Below are 26807 nucleotides of genomic sequence, written 5' to 3'. Positions count from 1 at the left end.
CTGAAGAGACAAACACATTACTTTCTTTGGTTCAGTTTCAAGGATTTAACTGTGATTTATGATTAGGTGTGAGATTATACCTTCCCATAACTTACAGGCTTCTTTTTGACCTCCTCATAACTCAGAATTCCTCTTACTAACCTCACGACTCGGAATTCCTCTTGCTATCCTCACCTCACAACTCAGCCCTGTCATACACACACTCCTCATAAATCAGAATTCCTCTTGCTACCCTCCCCTCCTCACACACACACTCCACAGTCTTCTTCCTAACCTCCCACACACACTCTTCCTGATAACCTCCTCACACACTCACACACACACTCCACAGTCTTCTTCCTAACCTCCCACACACTCTCTTCCTGATAACCTCCTCACACACACACACACACACACTCCACAGTCTTCTTCCAAACCTCCCACACACACTCTTCCTGATAACCTCCTCACACACTCACACACTCCACAGTCTTCTTGCTAACTTTCATCATCATCATTTGGCCAATTTCCAGACCCCCCCAAATCTACCTACACACTAAAGACAACGTGACGTGTCCTGTAAGATAAAACACTACGGCGTACCCAGTATCGCCTGGCACGGGTCTGCATCGTCGAGGGGAATCTTCTGCGTCAGTTTGTCCAGCAGGAGCGACGGAGGAAGGCTGTTGAAGGCGTGTTCTCTCCGGCACTCGTCCGAAACGTTGTCCCCCTGTGAGGTGGTCGATGGTATACTGTATCTGATGGCTACACTGTTTTGTCTGTGATTAACTGAGTGATTGATTGGTTGAGTGACTGATTGGTTGAGTGACTGACCAATTGGTTGAGTGACTGATTGTGTGGTTGACTAACTGACTGGGTTGACTGACTGACTGACTGACCGATTGAATGACAGTCACAATGATGGCCTTTTCAAATGATCTTTACACAGTGTTCAAGATAAAAGAAATGAGCCAATGAAAGAAAGAAGGTGAGGTTAGGTTACAACTCACCTCCTGGATCTTCTTAAAGGACTGCTGCACCTTCTCTTGTGACTCTCTCTCCCTCTTGACTTTCTCCAGCCGCTCTATTAGTAACGCAGCAAACTCTCCGGGCTTCATGTTGGGTATGGAGTCGTGTCGGAGGCGGTGAGTGCGGGGCATGAACGGCACTCCTCCGTGGAGAATACCAGCACTTCCTCCGTGTCCGCCTAAGAAACCTGCTCCCCCGGCGGCACTGAAGCACAACTCCCGGTTCTGTCGTGCGTTCTCTCTCATCTTGTAGTATTGTCTTTTCAGGTATTTGGGGTTGATGGGGCGGCCTACAGACATACCATCTCTGTGGGGTAAAGACACTCGTACATAATTACTTGTAGGTGACGAACGACGTGCAATTTAACCCCTTATGTATCGGGTTGTTTCCGAGCTGAATAAAATCTTCTGGTGTTAGAGAAAATATTAAAAGTGGCATCCCCGCTGTGAAGGGGTTCATCAATGCTACAACACAATGGGTGAACTGAAAGCGAGTCTTGAGACAGCTGTGACCATTTACCCTCGAGGCTCCTGTATGAAGTGGTGTAAGCGAGGACCTCAGTGTATTGCTTCGGTTTACATCTTTCAAGTCACTTTTTACACTTGTCCTACATCACTAGTCCCCCAGCATGAATCCTACACCACTACACTTGTCCCTCAGCAATATCTAAGTGGGTGGCCATGATAGAACACCTTCCTGGCCATACTAGGTTTCCCAAATGGTTGCTAATCTAACCCATGACACAAGATGGTCACTTTACGCCTTGTTCTCGGATATTCCGCAGAAGTTTAACAGCCAAGACACAATCAACCACAATCTCTTACTCATCTACCGTTCATTACAAGACAAACACGAGATCCTCTTAACCGATCTCACAAACTACAACTTATTAATACACTTCCTTTACATCAACAACTACAACAACTACTTACTGTATCTTAGGTGTCATCCCTTATATCAATCCTTCATTGCAACTAATACTGTAACTTACAACACCTTTATAATACCTCTTCAACCTGCCTACCTGGGGGAGGCCTTCCACCTGTGTTCATTTTAGTACCTTTTCTTACCTCCACCTAACTTAACCTAAACTAAATTAACCAAATTTAACCTAAACTAACCTAACCCAGTATAATCTAACTGAATCTGAACTAACCTAAATTAATCAAACCTAATTTAACCTAACCTAAACCAACATATCTAAGACTAACTTTACTAAATATCTAACACAACCTAATCTAACCAAACATTATGTAACCTAATCTAATGTCAGTAAAAACCTTCAAAAATAAATGAAACAAACATATACAGGTTGACAATCCCTTATCCGAAATCCTTGGGGCCAGAGGCATTTCGGAATTTTTCGGAATGGTTAATATTTTTATTTATTATTATTTTTTTTTAATGTGTATTAGCCCACCCGGGCATTGATCACTGACCCACATCAGGGTCTGGGGGGCGAAAATATAATAAAAATTATTTTAATAATAATAATAATAATAATTCATAGGTCTAGGTCGTGTTTCTCACTTTTGATCTTTTTTTCATTCTTGTATTTCTTTATTATTATTATTATTATTTTATTATTACAGTACTCCTGTATTATTGTTAATTTTAATAATTTTATCATTATATTTAATATTATTATTAATGTTGTTATATTTTATTTTGGTGTATTTTTATTAAAATTTTTATTTACTATGAATAATTATTATTATTATAATTATTATTACTATTAAATTTTCGCACCCCAGGCCCTGATGTGGGTCAGTGATCTATGCCCGGGTGGGCTAATCCCTGTAAAAAAAAATTGCCCCACAAAAAAAACCTTTCGGTTTTCGGATAAAGGGTTCTCAACCTGTAATAAGATTTCTCGAACCCTTTCCTGCTATACTACAAGTGCACCAGGACCTGTAACAAACACCCTTGCCAATGTAACATAACTTAGACTATCTTAACCTACCAATATAACCTATCTTTTATCCTACTTTAATCCAATTCCAATTTGTCCATCCAGCCCAGGTAAATACAGTAACATCTATCTAACATAGGCAGTCAGTCTGAGATTAAATAGTGAAGACCACGCCCGAGGGAGGAAGACATGATTGGCGAGGCAGCTGGCGTGAGTGCGGTGCAGCAGAGGGGTGAAGCGTCAGTGGGTGCGGACAAGTGTACTCACACAGAGGAATCAGTGCAGGAGAGCGTGTCGTCGGTGAGTGCGTCAGAACTCAGACTCTGCAGTTCTGAGTCCTGTCTGCTGGACACGTGCGCTGACGAGTACATTGCGTGGTAGGGGTTCACTCCCCCGCCACCACAGCTGCTGCTGCCATGCAAATATTGCCTAGAACATAAACACAATAAAATGGTAACTGAATAAAAGAAAAATGTCAATAAAATAATAAATAAATGAACACAAACACGTGAGCAACTTAAGCTAGAAATTAAAATAAACTTGACCAAAAAAGTGTTGTGCAGAAGGAAAGTTATTAAATAGCTGAACACAGAAATAAATGTTGAAAAAAAATGGCAAACTACAGAAAAACTGACTCCTGCCTTCAAGCCACCACAACAACACCTTACCCATCAGTCATGTCTCAACATACCTGAGTCGTCACTGGTGATAACATCTATGTTTTTACTCCAATTCATTTATGACTCAAATGGGGGAAGAGGAGGAGGGGGAAGAGGTGGAAGGGGAGAGTGAGAGTGAGCTCAAGGATAACCACCACACCTGGGAAATACAAGGTGATAATAAAGTCCCTATTCACCTGTACTAACTAACACTACAATCACAGTTCCCAATTATACCTTGTTCTACTTTAAAAATATTTACTGTAAGGCAGAGACAATATATAACAATGTAGGTATAACAACTAAATCACTAATTATTACAGGTGTACAGAGTTTATAACCACCTCCATAACTTCTCCAGGTAGGTTGTGTGAAGTGAGAGAGGATAAACAACACAAACATCATAGGGTCTGACAATGGAAGACACACACTAAGGAGTCCCACAGATATGGTCAACCCTTGAATCATAGAAGGGTCTTTAAGTTCTTATAAAAAGTTGTCCATTAACTCAAAACTCTGTATCTTGAGTGAATGGAAAATAGTAGGAGGAAAGAGCATGTATGTTGCTTGCTCTTGCTTGTGGTGACCATGCAACACACTAGGATAAGACTCACAAGGATGAAAGGAGGTAAAAGGATGAGCATTCAGAAACACAGTTGCAAATATTGATCATAGATGAAAAACCACAAGCATGATATCCCAGTTTAATGTAGAGTCTGACCAATTAGCAACCACCAACAGCATCACACTCTCTTCCTCAATCACTCATCATTACCACCACCACCATAATCATCACCACCGTCATCATTTCACAGGCATTTTCCACCCTTATGAGTGAGCCACGAGTATCCAATGGTATGGTGTCCTAATTGAGGCAGGTTTTACATGTCTCTTCCCCTCCCACATGATTTCCATACAGTTTACTGGGATTAAAATCAGCCTTAAATCATACTTTCCCCCCACAGTCATTGGGTTTCCTGCCACACACACACGACCACATGCTGAGAAAGCTATCTATACATACCTCCTGGTGATTAGGTATACATATCAACAAAAACTATGAATACAAACTCAGCTCTAATAAGTTTGTTGATGATCATTCCTTTCCCTTGAATGTTGTTGGCGACTGATTTAACATGATGATGGTTAGTTGTGAGTACAGTACCACGATGGATGAACTGACCATATCTAAGGAATCGTCTACTGCACACTGGATGTATTTATATTATTGATTGCAGTTGTAGATGTATCAATAAACATTCAACAAAGGTTCTATAAGTTAGTGGGTTAGTTTGACAATACTAGTCCCTCAAGGAACAACATACCCAGACCACTACAAGACCTAAAACACACACCCAGACCACTACAACACACTCAGACCACCACTATCACCAAACAGCTAAGAATAATATACAAAACATCACACTACACTATCTATCATCTGCCCCAAGACCATGACAGAGTGATAATAAAGTCCTCACATCTTCACCACCTGAGTTCATTTCATCAGACAAAATTTCGGTTTCGGTCAAATCTTTCCAGTTTAAAGACGACGAGAGATGCATCAACAACCTGAACTAATACAACTCTAAACTTTTTTATATGTGAATTAGAAAAGAAGGTTAAGATTAAATAATGTAAACTACTTAATGCACACAAGTACTCTAGGTTACATGAGGGAGAACAGTAAAATAAAATGGTCGGCGTGCATGGCGTGCGATACATGCGTGTTGTGTAGCATGCCAGTGTCTCCTGCTGGTGGGCCGAGAGGATCAACACAACTGTTGAGGTGCTGTACTGTACGACCTGATACTGTATACCGGTCGATAAATAGGTCGAGACTCACCCGGCGAAAGCTTCTGGTTTTCGTCTTTCTACCGAGGCGCGCTGTATGACCGTGGCTGCCAGGGCACCCTGAGTTAAGCGCAGCTGTGTGGCTGCTGCACTGCTGTCGTACTCGCAGTCTTCGTGTAACGTGGGTAGCACTCCTCCGCCGGTGATTGCCCCAGGGCTGCCGGGAGACGGGGTGTGCGGAGAGTCCGTGCCGATCCCACCAACGTGGTGAGTGGCGGATGCCAGGAAATTAAGGTAGCTATCACTCTTCAGGAAGCTCGGGTACGTGCTGCGTTCTATCTCTTCCTCGACCTGAAAAAAACACACACACAGTTTTAATGTTCTGTGGGCAGGTTCAGCACACTGCACTGTACATCTCAGCCTGGAATATATTACCAATTGATTATCTGATACACCTAGCAGCTCACTCACCTCTAAGGAAGATACAGTTGAACACATTCCCAACCACTTACAACCAACACCCCCGACCCTTTTGTGGCCCATCCATTCACACACACAGCTATTCTTTCTGACAATACAGCTCTCCCATCAGTCTTTTCCCCCCTACCTTTACTCAATAACCTGTAGATAAAACTCTAAATCCCTTACAACACTTAATTAACCAAATACATTGAATCTATCACGAGTCATTCCTAAAGAGTTCCCCCTCACAGGATATGACCATGATACAATAGCCTCCAGGCCACCTTATCCACGTGTTTCATAACATGTTCAGGAATAAGAGGAGTCTGTAATCATGTCCCAGATGTTGGATTCTCACACAGACATCTCAACCTGTGTCTAAAGTTATGTCTTAATATCTCACTGGATCTCTTATAACATCTATACTTCACCATCCTCAAATATCCATCCCTAATAATGATGCAGATTTAATATACAGTACATCAACATCATCAAACAGAGACCTATGAACACTGAGGTATAAATCTGTCAGTGGAAGAGCTCTCTGTCTTAAAGGGTTATGTTATTAATAGGGTCATTGATCAACGTGTAGGACGGCAACGTCAAACAATAATATCAAGGTACCACGGTATTTACTGTAACACATTTATACAGAAGAATGGTATGATTACCTCTCTCTGTGCGGCATCAAAAATGTTACGGTCAATATTCCGTGCGTTAATGCGATCGTTGACCAATTTGTACGTCTTTTCCGTGACCCGCACGGCATAGTTCCTGATGAAACGCTTCCAGATGATGGTGACGAGCTGCGACGGGTCCTGGTGGTCGCACTTCCTGAGTCCGTTACAGGCGAACCAGAAGTTGAGGGACTCGCAGGTGCCGCACTCCTCCTTCAGGTACTCCTGGAAGAGATGTATACCCTGGGGGTCGTCCAGCAGGTAAAGAAGAGACTGGGACCAGCGAATGGCGGGCGGAGTCGAGCCGCCCTCGCCGCCACCACAGCAGGGAGAGCCCGCCTCCACCGACCCCGTGCTCACCACTAGACTGTCACCTCCGCCCTCACCTGACATAAAACAAGAGAAATATTAGTAACTCATCTTATTTTTAAAACAAGTCCACAACACCTGTCAAAATCATGTCTCCAGCTACTGAACATTTCCCAAGATATCTGCAGGAGGATGACCTAAGTTAAACAAGGTTATTTTAAGTTTATATTTGAGGCAGAAAATGTGAATAAATACCAGCTGTGTGATCCTCAGCAAATGCAAGATACCCCAACAAGAAAGTACAGTATTTCCCTAATGAAATTTTCCCATTTTAAACTACTAGAGCAGGAGCTACAGTACATCTTTGTTCTGGTAGTGAAGCACAACAGTAGAACACAACTGTTACAGCAGTGAGTTAAGAAATTAGAGGGCCATGAAACACAAGTTACAAACAGCACTAGTACAGTATAAGAACATGAACATTTACTGTTACATCTCACCTTGAAAAGGTGTGTAAGGGTGCTGTGAAACGTAAGGCAAGAGGCAGTGGGGAGGCTTTCCCCAGTCTCCTGGGGGGTCCTTTCCCCACTCCCCAAATTGTGGGTGGTGGTGGTGAGCTCGCGGGATGTCTTCCCCACCCAGAACGGGCGGCCGTGGGTTTGGCCTCCCGCAGCTTTCGTCTCCGCCCGCGTCGTCCCCATCGCTGTTGACAAATATGGCATTAATACTGTACATCTTAATCTCGGGATGCATCACACGTTACATTTATACAAACACAAGTAAATCTAACCTTCCTATACAGTACTATATTATTTCAACTACCAAACAATTAATTTAAAATTCACAGCCTTACACAGCACACAAAATATTCATCACATTACATCTACAGCTTAATAATCCATTTTCAAAGCCCCAAACATATTTCCAGTGTATAGAAAGTTGGAGAGTAACCATCCATCACCTAAATAACTCTCACTTTACAGACCCACCCACAACTCTGGTACCTGACCATCAAAAAGTGTCACTGACGAAATAAATTTAACCTAACCTATCCTATACTAACAACCTAATCTAATCTAACCCAACCTAACCTAATCTTTAACCAAATCTAATCTTTAATCTAACCCAATCTAAGCAAGTGGTTGAGATAGTTGACCCTGGCACGATACCTATGTTGTGTTTGTGGGGTTTGGTGAGAGGAAGAGGCCGATGTTTGGGGGGCGGTGTTAGGGTCCCCTGCCTGCCCCCCAGGGTGAGGTCCTGGGGGGGTTTCGGCCGCGGTGCTGCTCATCTGGCCAACACCTTGGTGCTTGTGCCGCTGCTGCCGCTGCTGCTGCTGCCGCTGCACTGTGTCGCTTCACACCGCCAACACACCATCCCGACGCCTCACACCTGACGAAAGTGATGAGGATAACAAAAACAATAAAAATAATAACAACAATAATAACAACTAACAACAATAATAACAACTAACAGCAATAATAACACTAACAACAATAACAATCATAATAATAAATAAATAATATCATCATATTTTAATATATTGGACTGTGTACAGTATTACATCGATGTTATGATTCACTTTGTACCGTGTGTGTGTAAAGCGAGGATACTGTACTAGCAACCATATGTGGAGACTTTCTACTTGCATTTTCCTGTCACTTTCTATACCTACTGCCCTTGATGTCTTGGTACTTTCTTGTCACTATCTGCATAATTATATCCTGTCAAAATCTAACCACAAAGACCACCACCCACATTACCACACCCACAGAGCCACAAAAAGGATATAATTGTGCAGAAAGTGACAAGAAAGTACCTAGAAGAAAATTTTACCAGCAAGTACTATTATTATCTCATTCACAGGTGGAAGGAAAGTAGGTGTAGGAGGCAGTGTGTGTGTGTGTGTGTGTGTGTGTGTGTGTGTGTGTGTGTGTGTGTGTAATATGATGTTGTCCAAGTAAGATTTTAAAGGAAATTCCTATAGTGAAGAGGTTATTCATTGTGTAGATGAATTAATGAATAAAATTGTACAGCACACTTAGGGGTATTTGTACATGGATGAATTAATATAACATACAGTAGACTTAGAGGTAATTGTACAGTGTTATAAGATTGGTTAGTTGTGATTGGTTAGTGTATATTATCAGCTAGGATTGGTTTAAAGACTAATCATACAACTAAAAACTGCATATTGAGATTTTTTGTTCTATGCATTTTATAATCCCTGAGAATGCATGTACTGAACTTACTGAGCATGGTTAGGTTAGGTTAAGTAACATTAGTGTGTAAGATATGGTTAAGGTAGGTAGGTTACAAATATTAGGTCAACAATGGTAATGTAAGGTTAAGTAAGGTAGGGTAAGGTACGGTTAAGGTAGGTTATAAGCATTAGGTCAACACAGGTGATGTAAGGTTAAGTAAGGTAGGGTAAGGTACGGTTAAGGTAGGTTATAAGCATTAGGTCAACACAGGTGATGTAAGGTTAAGTAAGGTAGGGTAAGGTACGGTTGAGGTAGGTTATAAGCATTAGGTCAACACAGGTAACTTAAGGTAGGGTTAGGTTGGATCCGTACTGTACTCACAACACTGATTCGTACGACGTTTAATAATTAATTTCTTGCAGGTAGTCCACGAACGAATAAAAATTAAAATATCACCATTATACCTACTGTAGGTTCCCTGTTACTCGAGCGTTCTATTATTCTACTCGTCGTTATTGCACGTCATCACGAGCTGGGCTGTTGGTTCCTGTCTATTTTCGGGCTCACAATCGGGATATGTCCGTATGGCATGTTTGGGCATCAAAGGGTTGAGAATATTCCGCTGACCACAATGCTTGATTTTTTTTCCCTCCATCACGACCGGTCATTTTATTTTAACCGGTTCTTTTCAGCTCGTCCTTTTAAAAAATAATGCGACAATCGTTGGAAATCGCGTGACAAAGGCGCGATCGGCCATTCCGCAACAACACGGCGATCGATGGCCGACGCTAAGCAGTTTGAGCAGAAAGGGACGACAATGCGTAACCCATCCTCTTACCCATTATACAGCAGCTGTGGTGATCGGGCGTGGCTGGGCCTACACAATAACAATGTATAACCCAGGAGGCAGGAAGGGTAGTGTGGTCAGCCTGGATGGTCACGGGCACAACTCCTCCCGGTTCCTCTTGTTTACCTCACTCCCACGGGATGTGATCGCGTCTGGTCTGGGGACACCTTATGTGCGTCACTTGTGTGCGTCACCCTAGCACTGTGGACGCCCAGCCGAGGGGAGCAGCGGCCCGGCCCTCTCCCCCCCATCCCCTCCTCCTCCTAACAACAACAAACGCTTTTTCCTTGCCCCTCCTCCCAATCCCCCCCAACTCTAAGTGCGCATGTAAACCCCCGATCGATGCGGACCGTATCAGTGGTGGTCAGAGCGCGTCTCCCCCCAGCTTCCTCGCAGCAGCTTCCTCCCAGCCATCGCCGGACATATGGCATATCGATCCCAGGATTGCCAACTATACGGCAATATAAATCTGACAGTAGTTAAGAAGTTACACCCATATACAATGATAATTAATCAGATATTGACAAATCATAAAAATTTAAATCAATTTTGATTATTCCAAAATTCCATCTCCCAAAAATATTAAAAGGCAGCCAAGGAAGGTACGGCAGTATGGGCACAGTAATAGGGGGAGCACTACGCCACAATGGGCCAATGAATGGTAAGAGTGAGAGTGAACCTGCCATAGCCCATACATTGTCAGGTTGTCACACACCAGGCCATGGCCAGCACACAAAATCAAACAGATTATCTCCCTCCTCCATAAACCAGAGACAAGTCCATCATATACACCGGCCTAAAAACGTAAAATCTTAAATTTAAAATACCGAGCTTAAAAAGTAATTAGAATAAGCAGGGTGTACCTCCCGGCCCAGCAACAGGTAACAAAACTAAACACCGCTCAAGTACACGTTACACATGGCCGGCACGCATGACCTAACTATTTTTCTACTTCATTAATCTTAAAATCTTTACAGGAGGTAATGATGTTACCCGACAGTGACAATAAGGGGAAAAGGAGTGTGCCCATACCAATACTGCACCTGTGCCCACCTCTACCCCCCCCCCTCCCCCACAGCCAGACCGCCGCCTCAACCCCTAATTGGGACGGGAGGGAAGGCACGACGCCCCACAATAGGACCGTGATAGCCAATAAGCCCAGCATGAACCCAAGAGTGATCCAGTCAGGAGGTTGTCATAAAAGATCCACAAAATATGTAAACATTGTGAGGAAGGCAGGAGAGGCTACCTGTTATTACCTGTGACAATGGCCTCATCTGTTGCCTACCTGGCCAGTCCTACCCCCCCCAACTCACCTCCCTCCCTACTACTCCCTCTACCACCCTGTCTCCTTCCCTCCCAGCCACACCCTCTACTGCCCTGTTTCCCTCCCTTCCTCCCTTTACTTCCTTCCCCCTATACCACCCACCTCCTCCCTACTACTCCCTCTACCACCCTGTCTCCTTCCCTCCCAGCCACACCCTCTCTGCCCTGTTTCCTCCTTTCTCCCTTTACTTCCTCCCCACCTCCTCCCTCCCTACCCCCCCACCTCCCTCCCTACTACTACTCCCTACCACCCTGTCTCCTTCCCTCCCAGCCACACCCTCTACTGCCGTTTCCCTCCCTTCCTCCTTTACTTCCTTCCCCCTATACCACCCACCTCCCTCCCTCCCTACCCCCCCCCACCTCCTCCCTACTACCCCCTACCACCCTGTCTCCTTCCCTCCCAGCCACACCCCTACTGCCCTGTTTCCCTCCCTTTCTCCCTTTACTTCCTCCCCCACCTCCCTCCCTCCCTACCCCCCACCTCCCTCCCTACTACTCCCTACCACCCTGTCTCCTTCCCTCCCAGCCACACCCTCTACTGCCCTGTTTCCCTTCCTTCCTCCCTTCACTCACCCCCCACCTCCCCATACCACCCACTTCCCTCCCTGCCACTCCCTCTACCACCCTGAATCCCTCCCTACCCCACTCTACTTCCTTCCTACCTATCTACCACCTTGTTTCCCTCCTTCCCCTCTACTTCCCTCCCTACTTACCACCCTCTTCCCTACCCCTTCCTCCTCCCTCCCTACCCACCACTCTCCTCCCTACTTCATCCTTCCCATAAGCACCATAGGAAAATTAGTACAGGGTGGTTCATAAGTCACACACCACAGAAAAATTAGTACAGGGTGTTTCATAAGTCACACACCACAGAACATTAGTACAGGTGTTTCATAAGTCACACACCACAGAAAAATTAGTACAGGTGTTTCATAAGTCACACACCACAGAAAATTAGTACAGGGTGTTTCATAAGTCACACACCACAGAAAAATTAGTACAGGGTGTTTCATAAGTCACACACCACAGAAAATTAGTACACAGGAACAGGGTGTTCCATAAGACACACACCACAGAAGGGTGTTTCATAAGTCACACCCTAGAAAATTAGAACAGGGTGTTCCATAAGACACACACCACAGAAAAATTAGTACAGGGTGTTTCATAAGTCACACACCCTAGTAAAATTAGTACAGGGTGTTTCATAAGTCACACACCCTAGAAAAATTAGTACAGGGTGTTTCATAAGTCACACCCTAGAAAAATTAGTACAGGGTGTTTCATGAGTCACACACCACAGAAAAATTAGTACAGGGTGTTTCATAAGTCACACCCTAGAAAAATTAGTACAGGGTGTTTCATAAGTCACACACCACAGAAAATTAGTACAGGGTGTTTCATAAGTCACACACCCTAGAAAATTAGTACAGGGTGTTTCATAAGTCACACACCACAGAAAAAGTAACATTCTTCCCTTTTTTTATTCAGGTGAAGGGGGAGGGAGGGAGGGAGGGTGATAGAAGGATTAATCAAATACTACATGAAGATTAGACACCCCAACTTATTTTACCTGATGATTAAACACCCTGACATTACCTGAAGGGGTTGAGTTACGTTAGGGCAGGTAAGGGTAACAATAGGGTGTTTCATCTGTTGAATAAAGCTTGGGTGTCTAATCTTCATGTGATCCTTTTCTTATGTTTATCTTTGTGAAATCTGGTTATAGAGGTGTTAATAGACTCAAAAACACTTGGTCTAACATTATACACTGTGTTACCAAGCTTGATAATGTTTTAAACACACACACATACTGACTAGGTATATGTATTCTTATATTACAAACCAATCCTTAAAAATTGTGCATATTAGCCACTACTACATTCATACATAATCATAACAGCAGCTTACTAAATGTGTGAGAAAGTTACTGCTTAATGAAACTGGAATTAAATACAGTGTTAAAAAGAATGACAATGTGTGTGTGTGTGGGTGTGTGTGGGTGTCTTTGTGTGTGGGCGTGTCTTTGTGTGGTGGTGGGTGTGGGTGGGTGGTGATGAGGGGGAGATGGGGATGTGAGGGGGTGTTTGAGTGTAATGACAGATGAAGGTGTTGGGGGCACAGATGGTGGACTAGTGTTGGGGTGTTGTATATGTACACGAGTAGGGGGAGGGGGGGGACATGTTGAAGGGGGTGAAGAGTGGTTGTTGAGGGGGTGTGGGAGGGATGTGAAAGGGAAGGGGGAGTGTGTGTTTAGGCGGGTGGGTGTGTCTCGAGGGAGGGAAGGAGGAAGGGGTCTGTGCGTGTCTGGATGGAGGGAAGGAGTGTGTGTGTATGTGTAACTCTGGCCACAAAGTCAGAGGACACACACAGAGAGGCGTCAAAACTCACAAGGCTCCGCAGGATGTCCAGTTGACCAATCACAATATGATCGAGGCAAGCACGGGTCTGGCCTCCGTTATATCCATTGTTCCAGGAAGTGCACACAATGACGGGTAGCAGCTGACCCACGCCCCCTCGGAGGCCCAGAGCGCAGTAGTTAGTGACGCGTGTACTCGATCAATCAGAGATGCTGTGGTGGGCAGGACCCCTCTTGTAGCTCTCCCTCCATTTACATCTGGAAAGTAATAAACCATTAGTAATATCCTGTACCAGAGAGACTGTCGTAAAGGGAGGTTCAGGATGAGCCTCGATAACATCATCACCAGACTACTGCACTGTACTGTACCCAAAGAAATAAGTCTGTCCCGGCACCCATGTCCCCCAATAACTACCCAGGCCTTTAGGTTCAATATTCTGGTCGGCAGCACGGGACGCCGAGCCCCAATGGTCGGCAGAAGGTCGAGCGTGGCTCCACCCTTAGTGAGTTTTGTCGTACCATTCAGACTCCGCCTTTCACGACGGCTCCCCACTCGACGTGCCTATTATGGCCCTAAAAGCCCAACACAAACTCCTGCATTACTAGTGGGCGGGCGACATAATACACCCTCGACCACCTATGCCCAACCTGCCTCAGAAACAAGTGTGATATCAACAATAACAACATGTGACCACCCTCCCAACACCATATAATCCATTAACACTAACCTTTCACACCCATCCTGATAAAATTCCTTCCTCAAATTAATAAAATAATATTCAGAACTCATTTATGCAGAGGAGACCCTTGAAGCCAACGCCAAATGAGACCAAATGCTCGAGTTAAAACGTCCGCATAATTAAAACCTTAACTAAAAAAATACTTCATAATATCCCACCTACGAGAGAAAACTGTACCCCATTTTCAAGGTAAACGATCATTACACTTTACTAACCCACCACTATATGTGCTAGACTGGTGAAATATTAACACACAATAATTACTCCCCAGTCAATAAAGTCCGTGGAATGTTGGTTATTAAAAAGGTTGTCGTAAGATGGCCATTGTTATTTTTATAAGCCGGCCATGGGAACAGTGTGGGGCCGCTGGTTCACTCGTCTCTCTCGTGGGTAAAGTACTTGGCCACAATACGAACCCTCACTATTTGTATTAAGGCCTGACTACTACTACTACTACCACCACCACTACTACTACTACTACCACCACCATCACCACTACTACCACCATCACCACTACTACCACCACCACCACCATTTTTTTTAATGGCCTCCAGCCTCCCCCAATAGCCACACCTCCGCCGCCATTTTATTACCCTTAATATTAAATATCCTAATACATAAGTAGCTACCCTATCTGTGCTGAATTAGTTGCTACTACTACTACCACCACTGCTACCACCACCACCACTGCTACCACCACCACTACTACTACCATGGACAAAGCTACTCCATAAATCTCCCTGCCTCCATTTCTAGAGATAATACACATCACATGAAGATTATCCCCTCAACCCCATTCACTTAAAAGATTAACCACCCTAACACTTACCTAATCTAACCACACCAAGTATCTTAACCATCAGGTGAAATAAACTTAGGTTAACTAATCTTCAGGTGATCCAACACTTCACCTTACATCAACACTAAACCCATTCTACTTAAACAAAATCACAAAATCAACCTCCAGCTTAAAAAAAAAAAATCAATTAAAATTATTCCCCAATAGATTAAAAAGACAACATTTTTTTTACATCATCTGAGGAAATTTTTCTTTAGTTATCCCTAGAGGCTAATTTTTAAAGGCCAGATGTGGAGTGTTTGTGTAGGATGCGACCAGGAGGAAAATGCCCAGGTAGATTTTTGGGTATGACGAGGATGACAGGTATCCCATCATCAACCTACTGGGGCGTGTGATGTTCATCCCGCTGTCCCTCCCTGGGGTACCTATTCTCTATCCCAATCTAGCCTTTAACAACATCACTATCCTACCCTAGCCTTTAACAAGATCACTATCCCAGCCTAGCCTTTAACACCACCACTGTCCCATCCTAGCCTTTAACACCACCACTATCCCAGCCTAGCCTTTAACACCACCACTATCCCAGCCTAGCCTTTAACACCACCGCTATCCCAGCCTAGCCTTTAACACCACCACTATCCCAGCCTAGCCTTTAACACCACCACTATCCCAGCCTAGCCTTTAACACCACCACTATCCCAGCCTAGCCTTTAACACCACCACTATCCCAGCCCAGCCTTTAACACCACCACTGTCCCAGCCTAGCCTTTAACACCCCACTATCCCAGCCTAGCCTTCAACACCACCACTATCCCAGCCTAGCCTTCAACACCACCACTATCCCAGCCTAGCCTTTAACACCACCACTATCCCAGCCTAGCCTTTAACACCACCACTATCCCAGCCTAGCCTTTAACACCACCACTATCTCAGCCTAGCCTTTAACACCACTATCCCAGCCTAGACTTCAACACACATCAGGTAACAGATCAAGTAACACATCAGGTAACACACACCAGGTAACACACACCAGGTAAAACACACCAGGTAAAACAGATCAATTCTGTGTGTAGGTCTACAGGAACTTAGAATAATTTTGAACTTCTGCTGATGATGATGATGGTGGTGGTGATGGTAGCGGTGGTGGTGATGGTGGCGTTGGTGGTGATGTTGATGGTGGTGGTGGTGATGATGGTAGTGGTGGTGGTAGCGGTGGTGAAGATGGTAGTGGTGGTGGTGATGGTAGTCGCGATGGTGGTGGTAGTGAAGGTGACGGTGGTGATGATGATGGTGCTGGGATGATGGTGATGATTATGATGGTGGTGATGACAATGATAACTGATGGTGATGACAACAATGATGATGATTATGACAATGATAGTGACAATGATGACAGCAAAAAATTTAATCTAACCTAACCAAAAAAACTAAATAAATCGTAACCTAATCAAATGTTACATAACATGACGAAACGCAAAGTGAAGTGAAGTGACCTGACCTGATGAAATACGACCTAACCTGACCTGATAAAATACGACCTAACCTGACCTGATGAAATACGACCTAACCTGACCTGATGAAACACGACCTCACCTAACCTGATGAAACGTGACCTAACCTGATGAAACGTGACCTAACCTGATGAAACGTGACCTAACCTGATGAAACGTGACCTAACCTAACTCCCTCAGGTAGGATTAGGGTGTTTAATTATCAACCTAACCTAACCTCAGGCAAGGCTAATTTTCAGGTGATCCAAAATTTGCAAAATACAACTTAATGACCCAATTACAGGTCCTCTAACTACAGGTATAGGTACGAACCCTCGTTTAACACTATGGTACACATGCCAAGTAGCATAATAATGGGATCACCTGAAGAATCTCCACCCCAGCTTATTTCACCTGAAGATTAACCACCCCAATGCTATTTAGGGGATGAGGTGAGGCGAGGTTAGGTTAGTGTTAGGATAGGTTGGGTTAGCGTTAGGTTAGATTAGTGTTAGGATGGGCTGAGTTAGCGTCAGGGTAGGTTAGATTAGTGTCAGGATAGGTGGAGTTAACGTTAGGGTGGTTAATCTTTAGGTGAAATAAACTCGAGTGGAGATTTTTCACGTGATCCAAAAAATAAATAAAAATAATAATTACACAAAAAATGAATGACAGGTAGAGAATACAATGGTCACCAATTATACAATCTTATACATGATTAAATTATATACCTCAATGTAAACATCTGATTACAGGTATTCCCCAGTACCCTGATGTTTACTACACAATGATAATGGTTACGATGAGTAAATGATGAATAAATAAGACTCATTACTTGATGCGCAGTGAAATTCCATTATATCGAGGGTCTATCCAATACGAAACCTCCAATTAAAGATATATAGATGAAAGTCCATTATATCGAGGTTCCATTACATGCCCCCCCTCCCCCCCAACTAATGGATTATATGGAGTAAGAAGTTCATTATATTGAGGTTTCACTGTAATTAAATGGCCCCTTTATTACAACTCTTGTTAATGGCATGACATCACAGCTTAATAGATAAAACGTAACAATATGAAAATGAATAATAAGGGTAAAAAATGGTGAATAATGTAGAATGTCACCACCAAATACTATTAATAACTGGTGTAAAATAAATTAACCTCAAATCAACTACCTCTAGTAAATACATTGATAAAATACCAGGGAAAAAAAAAAGGAATAATGAAAAAAAAAAAAAAATAATGGCGATTATTGTAGAATTTCCTCACTATACACCAATAATTTGCATAACATGACTATCAATTACACCTCTTGTAAATCTAATAGTTTAATATCCTGAAAAAAATAAAATAAAATGAATCAATATAGCAAAAATTAGTATAAATAAATACTGTAAATAAATAAATAAAAATAATGTATAATTGAATAATACTGGAGCAGACAGTTAACACAATAAGGAGTGGTCGATTTTGTTCATATTTTCCACAGATTTTCTTTGGATGGTAAGACATAAAAACGATACAGCTTTTTATTTTGATTATATTTATTATTATTAGCTTTTCTCTTCCTAGGATCATAAATCAGCTGTAAAGAGCAGGGTATGAAGGATGAGAGAAATTGTGGGGTAAAACACAGTGAAAAACTCATCATAGGACACATGCTCTTTACGAGAAGTAATTATTTACCATAAATATTCCTCTGAAAAACATGTCGCATTAGCACGTATTGTCGTCTGTTTACAACCGACCTGTTCAATCCGAGCGTATTCTCACGTCCACAAAAAAACATAAATTACACCATGCAGCTTCAAGAAAGTTGCTCTCATTGGTACCAGATTTAAGTACTTTCTGTTTAATATGGCGGGGAAAGGGGGGGGGGTCCAGCGGGCGGCGTTAGGGAAGGTCCAGCGGGCGGCGTTAGGTAAGGTCCAGCGGGCGGCGTTAGGTAAGGTCCAGCGGGCGGCGTTAGGCAAGTTAGGTAAGATTTTTATTTTTGTTTTTTTAGGTCAGGTTCTATTAGGTTCTGTGTATTGTCATATAATTTTTATTACTTACAATCATCCAAATAACATGTGAAAAAATAATAATAATTAAACAATGTGTCAGCCATCTGCTCCAAGATTACCCAGAAATTTCTCACCAAACAAAAGTAATTTATATTATTACACCCAACTTAATAACCACAATCACACATCTAATTACTCTACCAATTTAAAATCAATACAAAAATGAACAAACAAACAAAATGAATAATGCATAACTGGTTAAAGGCTTAAATATACAGAAAGAAATATAACATGATGAGAATAGCCACAATTTGATCTCCTCTGATTACAATAACAGTTCAATATTACCATAAACAAGTGTGAATAATGAATAAACAAGTGTGAAAAATGAATAAACAAGTGTGAAAAATGAAAAAATAAATGTATAACTAATTAATATCCTCATGACTCCTACATCCTCAAAGTATATTACCAATTAAATATTACCAACAAATAAAAAAATGGGTAAATATTAAGTGAATAATAATGAATAATAATGAATAATGCAAAATAATAATAATAATAAGATATCAATACTCGTAAGAAAATTTACTATTTGATTTAATAACCTAAATTATTACCTCCTCAAAGGACTTAATCGATTTAAATATTACAAAAAAGAAAAAAATTAGTAAAAAAATTAAATGAATAAAGTGAAAAACAATGAATAATGTATAATAATAATAGACATCAATACACGTTAAGAAAATTTCCTATATGATTTAATACTTAATTACACCTTCTGTATTTACTTTACCAGTTAAATATTACCAAATAATACAAAAATAAGTAAAAAATTAATGAATAACGAGTAACAAATAATGAATAATATATAATAATAATACAGGTCTTCAATACACGTAAGAAAATTTGTTACGTGAATTAAGAACATCAATTACACTATCATTAATTACTCTACCAGTCTAATACTCTAAAAAACGATAAAAAATTATGAAAAATGAATAAATACCGAGTGAAAAACAGTGAATAATGGTAAGTAATGGTAAAGGTGGTGTCTAGGCCCAGCTGAGTATCATTGTAAACAAACTGTAAAATGACCTACCTGAACCACTCTTACACCCTTCTAACGTCCTTATCTTCACCCCTTACAAGTTCCTATCACACCTACAGCCATTTTATCCTTCCTGTGGTAGTAACTCGAGACGTTAGTGCAATTAAATCCAGGTAGAAATGAGGATAAATAAGGGGCCGCCTCTCCAACTCGTCTTCCTTAACTAGCACTCTTCAACAACTACTTCCAATACATCTTTGTTAATCTTTCATTATTATCACCAATACCGACATTAAAACCCATCATTTAACCTATCAAATATCACTATCTTAATTTTTAGGAGATTTTGAGAATTTTTTTAAGGGAGTTACGGTATTTTATTAGGGAGTATTTAAGGATTTTAAGAATTTTTAGAAAGATGTTTAACCCAAGTTGTGATTGCGAACATTCCGAAGTTGTTCTCAAGATGGCCGCCAGATGACTCTCATGTCCTCCCCGCCAATTTTTAAATCATTATTTTTCTTCTCATATACACGTTAATACACATCTATACACACCAATATACACTTAAAATTATTCAAAATCTATTAAATATATAAGAAAATATAATAAATGTGCTTAAATACATATTATCGCCCTAAAAACATACACGCACGTATATACTTTACATTTTTTATCATATAATTACATTAATACACATATATACACATTAATATATACATAAAATCACTCACAAACTATTACATTTATAAGGGAATATAACACAAGTACACTAATACACATTAATACATATACATACACGTAAATACATAAAACACACAATATACATACATGCACGTAAATACAGTACACATATATATACACACACAGGAGGATAGTGGTAATTGTGGTAGAGGATAGTGGTAGTTGTGGTAGAGGATAGTGGTAGTGATAGTTGTGGTAGAGGATAGTGGTAGTGATAGTTGTGGTTGAGGATAGTGATAGTTGTGGGGAGAGGATAGTGGTAGTTGTGGTAGAGGATAGTGGTAGTGATAGTTATGGTAGAGGATAGTGGTAGTGATAGTTGTGGTTGAGGATAGTGGTAGTTGTGGTAGAGGATAGTGGTAGTTGTGAGTGAAGGGATAGTGATGGTTGTGGTGGGGATAGTGTGGTAGTTGTGGTAGAGGGATAGTGGTGAGAGTGATGATGGTTATTGGTGGGGATAATTAATTGAAGTTGTGGTGAGGATAGTGGTAGTTGTGGTGGGGGATAGTGGTAGTAGTGGTGAGAGGATAGTGGTGGTAGTGATGGTTGGTAGAGGATAGTGGTAGTGATAGTTGTGGTCGAGGGATAGTGGTAGTTGTGTGGTAGAGGATAGTGGTAATTGTGGTAGAGGATAGTGGTAGTTGTGGTAGAGGATAGTGGTAGTTGTGGTAGAGGATAGTGATAGTTGTAGTAGATGATAGTGGTAATTGTGGTAGAGGATAGTGGTAGTTGTGGTAGAGGATAGTGATAGTTGTGGTAGAGGATAGTGGTAGTTGTGGTAGAGGATAGTGGTAGTTGTGGTAGAGGATAGTGGTAGTTGTGGTAGAGGATAGTGGTAGTTGTGGTAGAGGATAGTGGTAGTTGTGGTAGAGGATAGTGGTAGAGGATAGTGATAGTTGTGGTAGAGGATAGTGGTAGTTGTGGTAGAGGATAGTGGTAGTAGTGGTAGAGGATAGTGGTAGTTGTGGTAGAGGATAGTGGTAGTTGTGGTAGAGGGTAGTGGTAGTAGTGGTAGAGGATAGTGGTAGTTGTGGTAGAGGATAGTGGTAGTAGTGGTAGAGGATAGTGGTAGTTGTGGCAGAGGATAGTGATAGTTGTGGTAGAGGATAGTGGTAGTAGTGGTAGAGGATAGTGGTAGTTGTGGTAGAGGATAGTGGTAGTAGTGGTAGAGGATAGTGGTAGTTGTGGCAGAGGATAGTGATAGTTGTGGTAGAGGATAGTGGAAATTGTGGTAGAGGATAGTGATAGTTGTAGTAGATGATAGTGATAGTTGTGGTAGAGGATAGTGGTAGTTGTGGTAGAGGATAGTGGTAGTAGTGGTGGTGGGGACGGTTAGTGGCGGCACATCAAAGTCAGTCGGTAACATTCCACCCTCTCCATCTCTTAAGTTTGGCGCGCCATGCACTTACCACGCCTCCCACGCCTCTTACTACTACCTCTACCTCACCCCCACCCAACACACGCCCTAACCCACGCCCACGACACACTACGCCCATATATTCAGTCCCCCCTGACCACGCCCGCACCCTCCGCCAATATTACATGCTCGCCAATATCACCTCAACCAAATTTTACTCCCGCTAAACTGGCCATTTAGCGGCCACATCAAAGTGTACACCAGCGTGTTTACTACCCGTGTACACTAGTCATGTGCACCAGTCATGTACACCGTTTATTGGCATCAGTATATACACTAGTTATGTACACCATTTGTGTATATCAATTATGTACACACAGTTTGTACACTAGGATATACACCAATTATGTAGCCCAGAATACACACACACACGAGTCATGTGTACACCCGTCATAGGAGTACACACGAGCGCACAGTACACAGGGGACCATTACTTCCTCCAGTATTTGAGACACTCTACACCCGCTGTACAGATACACCCATACATGACCCGCTGTGTACTGTCACCTCCTGTGTTTTCCTCGGTGAAAATAACCCGGACACAGACGGTCATTCTCTGGGTGTTGTGTAAACCTCAAGTCTTGTCTGTCGATCTAATTTTTTTTATTCGCCCGAGATCTGGGGTGAATCTTGCTTCCCTGTTGCCAATTGTTGCGGGTCTAGTTACAATCGGTTTCTCAAGGCAACTGCTTCTGTAATGGAGAGGTAACTAACTTACTACCTTCAGGAGTTGTTTGCCATCAGTCAGAGTAATCCAAGTTGTCTAGTTAGATGGCGTAGAAGTTGCTGGTAGGTGGCACTGGATCGGTCGTTAATCAAGACCGATCGTTAGTACAGACCGAGTAGCCATTGTACACACACCTCTCTCCAATAAGCGTTGACCAAGCATTATTTATCTTTACCAGCAACACTAGACGTTAGGTCAATGAACGACACAACGGGGGTACGCGCAGACTGGCCAGGAAGGATTAAGTATTGTAGTAGGTGTCAAAAAGTTCAATTATTTCCTGTGTGTTCGGACATTTTCATCAAAACTGAACAAAGTCTTTGTTGGGACTGTTTGGTAAGGGTTTACTTGTTCCTGGCTTCTCCACGAGTACAGCGTTGGGCGTTGCTACTATCTACTTCCAAGTACAAGCGTGTGTATTCACCAGCCAAATTATATCCTCACTGTGGTGCTTTAAGCCGTCTGCCCCTTCAAGGTATGCCAAAGACGGTGCCAGTTGCTGCAGACTCTTCACTTGACGGGGATGGTGAACAACAGGACACAGGGGCAGGTTAGAAAGTGGACCGCCCGAGAGCTGGTGATGTCAGCAGTGCTTAGCGTTGTCCGTGATGGTTGGCCTCAGGAATTGTCTGACTACCCTCCTGACATTAAGCCTGTCAATAACAGGAAGCAGCGGGGTGGTAGGCGGGATACCCGGGTCTCCAAGTTTTTATTCAATCAAAGGCCCTCACCACACTGTGACGGGCACCAGTCCTGCAGAGCTGCTGTTTGGTCCGCCAACAAGGACTCCCTTACAATCTGTTGCAAAGGGACGAGATGGAGCACTACCAGTGGGGACAGAAGTCGCGGTACGACCGATATGGTCGTACATGGTCGTTCAAGGTGGGATATCCTGCATATATTGCAGCCCTGTTTCGGGTTAAGGGAGGAACACAGTGGTTGCCAGGTGTTGTCTGATATCCAAGCTTCATCATGTACGGTGATGCTGCTATAGACGGCAGGGAATTTAGGAGACACATTGATCCTGTAAGACTTACAGTAGATCTGAGGCGATTTGAGAGCCTCCAGAAGCAGCAGTTGAGAGTGAACACCCGAGATCACCGCAGCCTGTTGTGCATCCAAACACCCGCCAGGGTCGTCCAACCATCCATCAGTGGTGGAATAAAGTGATCCAGTAGCTGGGTGACGGTCTCCTCTGGCCTTCTCGGAACCACCTGGGTCAGCTATGGCGTGTTGCCTACAGAGCAGACTACGGTGCCACCCTCTACAAGTTCTTTAGCGTCGCCGGAGCCGTCTGCCACCGTTGAGGCGCTCGTCAAAGATCTCCGTCAAGGCTGATCGCAATGGATATGATTAGCTAAGATGGAGGAAGGTTGTAGTCAGTACTGGTACCTGCACACAGTGTAAGGTTGAATACATCGACTTGAGAAACTGGTGGAATATACGCTGGTTTGGGTTTGGTATGTCAGGGTACGGCTCCCGGGTCAGGCCATAGGATGCACCAGTCTTGAACCAACATTATTCATCTGGGTCGTTATAACAAGTCCATCCACTCTCCTTATGGTAACCTGATTAATGACCACAAGTGTTTTTTTGGTATTAATGAAGGATAGACAAAACATAATCCCTCTTTAATATTCCTTCCGTTAATTTCCTTGTCTCCACCCATTCATTTACCTCCTACCTCCCTCCTCTCTTTCTCTCCCTCATTCCTCCTTTTTCTCTCCATCCATCTAGCTATCTATATCTCTAATCAACTCTACCTACCGTTCAATTAGTCTCCCTTTATCTACCATTTCCTGATTTATCACTATCTCTCACATCTACTTCGTAAATTCTCTCTCTGCTGCGTCGTCACACCTGGTCGTACGATAAACAACAAAGGTAAATTAAGGTAAAGGTAATTAGCTATAACTTACTGTATACAGAGCAGAAGCTGACAGAGAAGGCGTCAGCTCCACCCATGACCTCCTGACTCCTCCTGGCTGATGTCATATCCTTCCTGTCACTGTCAGATGCTTTTGTGAGCTGACATTTTCTCCTGTCACTTGTCATTGTCACCTGCACTTGTCAATGCCAGCTCTACCTGTCACTATCAGCCGGTCCTGTCACCTTCACTTCAACACTGTCAATTCCTTCTGTCAGCACCACACACGACCTGCTTCGATAGATAGGTGGGTGAGTAGATATACAGATATATAATTACATAGATATTCAGTAAAAGAACAGCTGTCTCATTATTCATAAACTTTTATATGAATTTATTGACCTCTCTCTCTATCTACGTATCTAAATATCTATACACACGACAACTTATGTGTATTATGTCCGTATCTAATTATCTGTATATTTATCTGTCTATCAGGATAAGAATTACGACCTAAAAAAAAAAAAAATTTCTCAACATCTGGAGCTCCACAACACCGACTCCTCTGAACCCGAGTCGATAAATATGAACCCAATACCGAACCCTTGACTCGACAAACTGGGTCATGTTTCTTGATAATTAAACATAATTTGTCTAATAATGTATAGTCATTATATTAGCTATGAGTATATTTATACACTTGTAAGAAAGTGTATAATATTTCAGCTGGACTTGGGCAGAAATTACTGTGCTTGTAATTTTTGAAGGAATTTACGAACAATATCTGCCAAGTCCAGGCCAATTGTTTAATATATTTTATAATAATTATAAATCATATGATTGTAATGAATAATGACCATTAGTAAGTTTTATATCTTAATAACATAGCTGTATTATCTCCGTTAAGGATTCAAGGATCCGGTTTTCAGGTGTTAAAAATGAAAATTAGCAGTAAAAATTATTATCTTTCTAAAGCCAACATTTGAGCATTTAAGATGCCGCCCACTTATACAACTTGGAGTTTAAAAAGAAGTAATTTTTTTAGGTATGTCACGTTTTGTGTAACAAAATTTTGTTAATTCTGTCTTCCAGAGAAAATAGTATGAACTCCTACTTTGTCGTCAATTGTACTTTAAATAACCTCAAATTAATACATATAATTTTAATTATAAATTTACATAAACGTTGAAATTTTCTACAAATGACTAAGTATAAAAAAATTTTAGTTCTGAGAAAATCCGCAAATGTCAGCACAAGTCGAGTAAAATTGACGACATGAAAGTGAAAGTGAGCCACCCAAACCTCAGGTAATGTTATAAGTATACCACGAACATCACCAACCAACCATTAATTACAACTGAGAATCGAAAATTTAAAATAAAAACAAACTTAAGTTAACTTTATAACAACTCCTATAAGATAACTACGTTAAATTAAGTTTAGAATCTTTATTTTATCTTATAAACGACTATTGATTGTGTCCGTGGTACTTAAACAACATATAAGCTACGTAGGTAAAAGAAAACGGTATTTATTTGGGTAACTAAACGCTTGACAAACTTGACCAGACAGAATCGCACCACTTGAGAAATTAATTTTACTTTCTCCTCATCGTCAGTTAAATAATTATTGAAGAAACTATCATAAACAGAGAATTTTGATGGCAGCAATATTTCCATCAACAAATTGTGATGTATTAGTCAATGGTAATGAGTAAGGCATGGTAGCCAAAGTTCACCAGATCATAGTTGACCATCACTCAACCTCCTCAACTGTCAATAGGTTTACTCCAAACGTCAATGAAAAATATTACAAACTTAAAGATGATAATATTGTGTAAGTAGGTAATGTATAATAAAATAACTGAAACAAGATTTACCTTATTTAACCCTAATATTTATTATTTTAATCTTATTTTTAAAGAATACCGAACTAATGATTAATTATATTGGCAACATTATATTATTAGTAACGTTATTTACTAATATTATAGAGGAAGAGACGCTTATTTAACGTCACATAATGTAGTATAATTAAACATATTCATCATTTCACTGATTTCTTTTATAACTTTCCTAACATTAACCTGATATAACCTAACTTGGTCATTTTTACTTGTATCCTCTTAACCACTGATCGACTTAACATTAACCACTGTACTAGCCTGTCCCAAGATTAACCATCCTAATGTTAACCTAGCCTAACCCCTCCCCCAAGTAGTGTAGTTAGGGTGGTAAAGGTGAAATAAGCAGGAGGGGGGTTAATCTTCAGGTGATCTACACTAAGGAATAAATATGCAAACTACCTTGACTAGAATCATTGTCTTACCTCAAAACAAGCGGGAAAATTAACGCCAGAATCCGTAAATCCGATCTCTCACTTATTTTCACCTCCATCATTTGAAAT

General features: G+C 41.8%; 1 protein-coding gene across 4 annotated transcripts in view; it reads right to left on the bottom strand.

The window, feature by feature from the left end:
- LOC121879662 (axin-1-like) overlaps positions 1-19879 on the bottom strand; it is a 29009-nt gene extending 9130 nt beyond the window's left edge. The window contains exons 1-9 of one of the 4 annotated variants that reach the window (XM_042386349.1): positions 19698-19879; positions 13587-13812; positions 7991-8213; positions 7322-7524; positions 6507-6898; positions 5426-5724; positions 3188-3349; positions 990-1314; positions 583-709 (exon numbers count right to left, since the gene is read on the bottom strand). In XM_042386349.1, the coding sequence (XP_042242283.1) occupies positions 583-709; positions 990-1314; positions 3188-3349; positions 5426-5724; positions 6507-6898; positions 7322-7524; positions 7991-8112 (1630 nt within the window). In that variant the 5' untranslated portion in view covers positions 8113-8213; positions 13587-13812; positions 19698-19879. The remainder of the gene's footprint in view (positions 1-582; positions 710-989; positions 1315-3187; positions 3350-5425; positions 5725-6506; positions 6899-7321; positions 7525-7990; positions 8214-13586; positions 13813-19697) is intronic. The other 3 variants (XM_042386351.1, XM_042386350.1, XM_042386352.1) reach the window with 3 other exon arrangements.
- Positions 19880-26807: the final 6928 nt, after the last annotated feature.

This window comes from Homarus americanus, unplaced genomic scaffold (assembly GCF_018991925.1).
Source record: "Homarus americanus isolate GMGI-L3 unplaced genomic scaffold, GMGI_Hamer_2.0 scaffold42643, whole genome shotgun sequence".
Classification (NCBI taxonomy): Eukaryota; Metazoa; Arthropoda; class Malacostraca; order Decapoda; family Nephropidae; genus Homarus; species Homarus americanus.
The sequence above is the reverse complement of the archived record's forward strand: the minus strand, read 5'-3'. Positions and strand labels throughout refer to the sequence as shown.